This window comes from Chiloscyllium plagiosum, unplaced genomic scaffold (genome assembly GCF_037043375.1).
Source record: "Chiloscyllium plagiosum isolate Xiang-an unplaced genomic scaffold, Cpla_swu_hap1 HiC_scaffold_4, whole genome shotgun sequence".
Taxonomy (NCBI): Eukaryota; Metazoa; Chordata; class Chondrichthyes; order Orectolobiformes; family Hemiscylliidae; genus Chiloscyllium; species Chiloscyllium plagiosum.
The window spans coordinates 48901265-48907264 of NW_028270142.1; the positions used below are offsets into that span (position 1 = coordinate 48901265).

Consider the following 6000-nt stretch of genomic DNA (forward strand, 5'->3'; position numbering starts at 1 on the left):
CTAGATTCCTTTGTAGACTTGGGGTCAACTTCCAAACATAGGCACTGATGATACATGCTGCTACCACTGCTGTACCACTCCCAAATGCTCCAACTTTGCTGTGTTGTCACATAACATTCGACATTCAATCCTGGAAGAGCCCCAACTATATCAGGCTAAGTGTTAGAGCTACTGAAGTAATTATTTTCAGTCTCCACCACAAAATAGGTATCTCTCTGACCAAGCTTATGATCCCGTCCCTTGCCATTTCCTTCTTTGATTTTTCCCTTTTTTTTTCCTTATTGGCCTCTGTAAAGCACTCTGGAATGCTTTGCAGAGTCAAAAGTCAAAGACTTTTAGTTGCTTTTGTTGACATATCCAATAATCCAAATGAAACAGCATAAATAGTGAGGGAATGTAAAAATATCGTGTTAAAATATTTGAATGTTCAGATCATTTAACGTACAACGCTGTGATTAAGAGCCATAAAGTGCAATCATATTTTAAATATTCAGTTTGAAAACCTGATTATGAATGTCATGAATATTAGATGCAATTATAACCACAGCAAAATTGAATTTGTGAATTTATGTTTAAAAATTGAAAATTGGAAATAAATTAAATAGAAAATGCTGGAAATGCCTGCTGGGTTGTTAAACTTTTAAAAGAAACAAACAACGTTTTGACAAAGTCCACGCATCCAAAATGCTAATCTATCTTTCTGTTTCAGATGCTGATTGGTGCTTCTATGCATTTCCAGCATTTTATGCTTCTATTTCAGACTTGCATTTCGCAAACTTCACTGTTTCAAGATTTCCCTGCAGAATGAAACCCTTAAAAGAAAATCTATGCAGATGTTTGTAATAGTGGGTAATTTAAGAAATGTATTGCATATAACAAACTGTATTGTGTTTGAAATTATATTCCTTTTAACAGTGGATTTTTTTTTGTTACTGTTTTGTGTTTTTTGTTAGGTTCACATGGGAACCCATATGTGGAATAATGCTCCAGCAAGACGAGGGCGTCGTCTGTCAGTGGAGAACCCAATGGCTTTACTTGGTGGTGATGCTATGAAGTTCTCAGAGATCTTTCAAAAGGATTTGGCAGCTCGGGCAATGAATGTTGATGCAACATTCTGGAACCAGTACGCTGCTGCTATTACGAATGGTCTAGCTTTGAAAAATAACGAGATTTCTGTTATACAGAATGGAGGCATTCCTCAGCTTCCTGTTAGCTTGGGCAGCAGTGGTATCCCTGCTTTAACTAATGTGACCAGCGGAATGGACAGGGTTCGCACAGGCAGCAGTCCACCTGTAGCTGGGCTGGAGAAACCAAGCACAGAAGGAGGAGCAAATCGGCCATTCGCTAGATTTATTGAAGATAACAAAGAAATTGGCATTAACTAAAACATGGCACTCTTAAATATAATTAACATATGGACCATTTTACCATTGGAATCTTGTACTATATTATGTACAGTTTTTGGAGCATACCTTCAATAGTTGTTAAGATACAATTTCAACTCCAAATACTCAGTTGTTGGTGTTTTCTTGCTCCTTTACTCATACCCAGAATCATGAAAGTTCCAAATTCTGGTTATGGTTTCAGTTGTCTTGCAAGATTTGCATGGTACTACTTGTTTCAATAGTAAAATTTTACAGAAAAGTACTTCAAAACTAAAAAGAAAATTGTACATTCATAAAATTAATAGACCCTTGATTACCGTGAACAGATGAACTGTTTGATGGATTGGAAACTGGGTGGGGCCATAGCTCTAATTTAGTTCCTTGATAACGATACTGTGAGTGGAATCGCTAAGGGCCTGGAAACCATAAACTGGTTGGAGTATGGCTGGACAAGTGTGCTAATTGTCTTCACATAAAGTAGAAACTTGAAATTATAATTTTGTTTTCCTTTTTAAGATGTCCTACTCTTTAAAAAGAGAAAAAGGTGATTTATTTGTGTCCCTGGAGATGTGTACTTTTAAAAAGAAATGTGCTTGTCTGTACTACTTATACTGTCAAAATTATGCGGGTCAGAAATAGTGTCCAACCCCACCCTCAATTTTGGTATTGGCAGAAATATATGCAAGATATATATATATATATATATATATATATATCTACATGTTTTTAAATTATAGCCAGATACGTAATGATATTTGAAAGTATCTTCTCTCACCTATTGGAAAAAACAAAACTTGTGGACTTGTCAAGTTTTCTTTCTTTTTCCGAATTGCAAATGAATGCCATTGCGACTTTTTGGTTGAAAGTTTTAAACTGTTTTAAAGAAGCTGCTATTTCGCCCTTTTAGGTCAGATATGTACTTCCAATGAGAGAGGGTAGGATTATGTTTGAAAAAGTGAAATCCTCCATTAAACAACCTTTAAAAAATTTAGACTGGGACTGAATCTAAATGTAATCACTTCCAATTTCACTTATGTAGAGAGAGCACACCCTATTTGTTATTTAAACTGTCAGAAATCAAATGTATACTGAAGTACATTTTAAAATTTAATCATGGAATATAGTATCTCAGTCCTCCCAAAAAAGTTTAGTCTGTTTTATTTTAACACTTTTGTGCTAAAATGTTATTTTCATAGACCCATTGCAAAACAATGTGATGGTTCTTCCTTACCTATGCTGGCTGCTTCCATTTTAAAATTATTAAGGTATTTAATTGATCAACTGGTACACATTTGTTGCTGGTCCAACCCAGTACTTAATATGTTATTAAATGACATGTATTTTGACAGGTGGTAACAAGAGTCTATTTAGGACATTCTTGATGCCATGGAACTGCATTTAGTTTTAAAACATGTATTTGCATCACATGATGTGTTTTTATTTTAAGATAAAAGCATCCACAATTGGACGACAACTGTTTTCAGCCCAGTTAATACTTTAAAAAAATCCTTTCTCTTCTACTGCAGCATAGATGTTAAATTAATTATTTCACACTGCTTAGCTTCTACATTAAAATGGCACACACAGGAATGTATGCGAATGTGTTAATGGGTGTGTTAAAACTGTACAAAAGGAACTGAATCCACCAGAGTCCTGTATTTTTGAGTTGGTTAAAAATTGTTAACGGAACATTTTATTTTTCCCTTAAAGTAGGTGACAACATGAAAACCTTTATTATTATTTTCTCCAATTAAAGTCCGCCTTTAAATGTTAAGATCGTGGAAAACATACCTTGGCAATCCTTGTTTTTTTATCCTGCTTGCTTTGTGGTTGGTGCAGTAGAATGTCAAATTATGAGGCACAAAGGGATAGTCTTTTTTTTAATCTACATGCCAGTAGATTCTGGCTTTGCTCCATTTTTCAGTGACCATAGACAGGGGCATTTGTACACTGGAGCACAAGATTTTCTGCCCCTTTGCTCTGCAGAGTCACTAACATTTTGCACACTTCATGGAGCCTTCGCCTTTTGTGTTGACAGCAGAATACGTTTGGGACAAGAAGGAAGCAAGGAGCTCTTAAGGAAACAATAATCCCTTTGCATGTCATAATTAACTCCAAGTTAGAATAGTGAGTTTTCCATCAATTCATTAAGTTTTCTGATTCCGATTTACTTGAGCTGGAACTAACGATATTACTCAGTATCATCAAGTGTAAAAGCATAGCTGGAGCAGATGCTGTGATGTCCTGTGTAATTGAGGTGTTGAGATATCTACTTCTTTTGCATCTGTTCCCCTCAGATTCTGTTCGTAATTACTTTGACGTACTGCTCAGTAACTAGAAGCAACCACTAATATCGCTGTGCCCAATCTTCATGGAGTCAGCAATGAGCATGTGGCTGGTGACTGGAGAAATGTCAAGTTGTGAGGAAAAAAATCTGGATAATGTTCTCAACTCATGGAACTGAGCACAAGTTTGGTTATGTAACAATTATTTATTCTGATTGAGAGCAAGTTATTCCAAAACATGATCATAATACTGCCCCTGCACAAGTAATACTTCTGTGAGTTTTTATTTTATGTAGGACAGTAAATGAAATGAAATGAGGACCTAGAAACAAAGTGAAGCCATACAAACCCAATATTGTGTCCCTAAAAGTTCTGTTGACACTGTTGAACCCCTTGAATGTCAGATCTTTGTGCCAGTTGATCATTAAGAGGGTAAATTCCACCGGCAACAAATTTAACTGAATACAGCAGCATGAACAGAAAGTGGGAAATCCAATTTTGCACTCATAATGATGTTTTTCACTAAAATTTTTGACTGGAGGAATTTCACATCAAACTAATTTGTATAATTTGAATTCAGTAATGGAGCTGGGATATGTAAAGTACCTTGCACCTTATGCTACGGCTGAGATGAATACCTATGAAAGAGTTTTGTGCAAATCTTTTTTGACCTTTTTAAACACAGCAGATTTAGAACTGAACAACAAATTTCCATAGACTAAAGACAAGTATTAAATGTAAAATAAGAAAACATATGTTATGAATTTGATAAAAGTGTTGTAAACTTTCATTAATGTTTAAAATGCTGGAAAATCCATTCAGACTGGCTAATTGTCTTCTTGGAATGCTTTGGGTATCAAGCACAACTGTCCATTATGGTAAAAGAGTGACACAACTGGTGATCATTAATTAATGGTGCACCATATTAAGAAGTGTGACAATGTTTTAATCTACATTATTATTAAGTAAGCTAGTAAATTGGGATGGGTGGAGCTTAATCAAAACTTGAACTAACAGTAACCGTTTCGTGTACAGTACTACCTCATTTTTTTTGCATTGAAAGCACGGTGGACGGTGGTGTACAAACTTCCATTTGTATGAAATTGTTTTTGAAGAGATATTGCAATAAGGATTGGGCAAAAGACATGGTAATCACACAGTGGAGTTGCATGGCGGGTATTTTGAATGGACTGATAGTGGGACAATCTGCTCATTGCGAAAGAATTTAGGTTTCTCTTAAAGAACATTAAAAAGTATCACTTTACTGGTTGTTTCTGTCATCTTGTCATGACCAACCAACATGAAGAGACATGACTGATCCTGGAAGAGCTGTTTATACCCCCACTAAAACTATTGTATTTACCACAAGGGGAGTTGTTCCTACAATGAGAACAATGCATCAATCCTGTGTTACTTCCACCTTTTAAGCACTAAGTGTGGGAATTTGGCAACCTTTCAAGAGCATAAATAAAATGAAACAAAACAAGTTGTAAGGTGGCTTAACGTTGCTGTATTTTCAGCATTTGAATGTTTTATTTATGTGTCATTTTTTGGTGTGAATTTTTGTTACCCAAATGTTAGCATTTGGTACCATGTAGTGTTCTGTCCATACGGATCTGTAACTTAAGACTTCTAAAGCAATGTAAATAGGGCAGTAGGTAGACTGAACCCTTTTGTATTCAGGTGCTGGTTGTTCCTCTCTACATGGTGAAGAGAGACACTATTTTTATACTGCGATACCATGTAGGGCTGGGAAACCAACCTGAACCAGTTGGGAATTGTTACCTATATCCAATATTTTTATTAAACCTTGTTGGCTTGACACATCTACTGATTGAAATGGATGTCTTAGTCTAGGTTACTATTTTGTCATATGGAATAAATAAAAAAAATGCAGGATATGATTTGCAAGGTAAAAGTGTTTTTTTCTTTCCCGGCCTGTCAATTATCAAAACCAGAATAGTGGCATAGAAGTTTGTGGTTTATGATAATGTCCTTCTAAAGAACTTGTTAATGAGAATATTTAACCCTGCAGTATCCTTTTTTTTGAACAGAACTTGATGTAAGTGTTATCTAATTTAAAATAAACTATTAAATGTGAATTATTAAATGACCTGCTGGGGATTAAAATGGGAGAATCTCTTTTTGGTTAATTTCATAATTTGTGAACCAGAGCATTACTTTGAAATTAGAGATGCTGTATCATATTAAATATGTGTTTATTAAGCAATAACTTTTTAAAATCAATTTCCAGTGAGCCGCCTTTGTCAGTGGTAACATTTTAGTGAAGACTCAAACCATAAGATCCATTTCCTGCAAGTTCACTGTGA

At 35.2% G+C, this 6000-nt stretch overlaps 1 protein-coding gene across 11 annotated transcripts in view; it reads left to right on the forward strand.

Annotated features, from left to right (window-relative positions):
- Positions 1–5574, forward strand: part of LOC122549207 (sal-like protein 3) — a 66098-nt gene extending 60524 nt beyond the window's left edge. For 7 of the 11 annotated variants that reach the window (XM_087986233.1, XM_043688619.2, XM_043688624.2 and 4 more), the window contains one exon: positions 954–5574. In XM_087986233.1, the coding sequence (XP_087842359.1) occupies positions 954–1385 (432 nt within the window). In that variant the 3' untranslated portion in view covers positions 1386–5574. The remainder of the gene's footprint in view (positions 1–953) is intronic. The other 4 variants (XR_015756955.1, XM_087986237.1, XM_087986238.1 and 1 more) reach the window with 2 other exon arrangements.
- Positions 5575–6000: the final 426 nt, after the last annotated feature.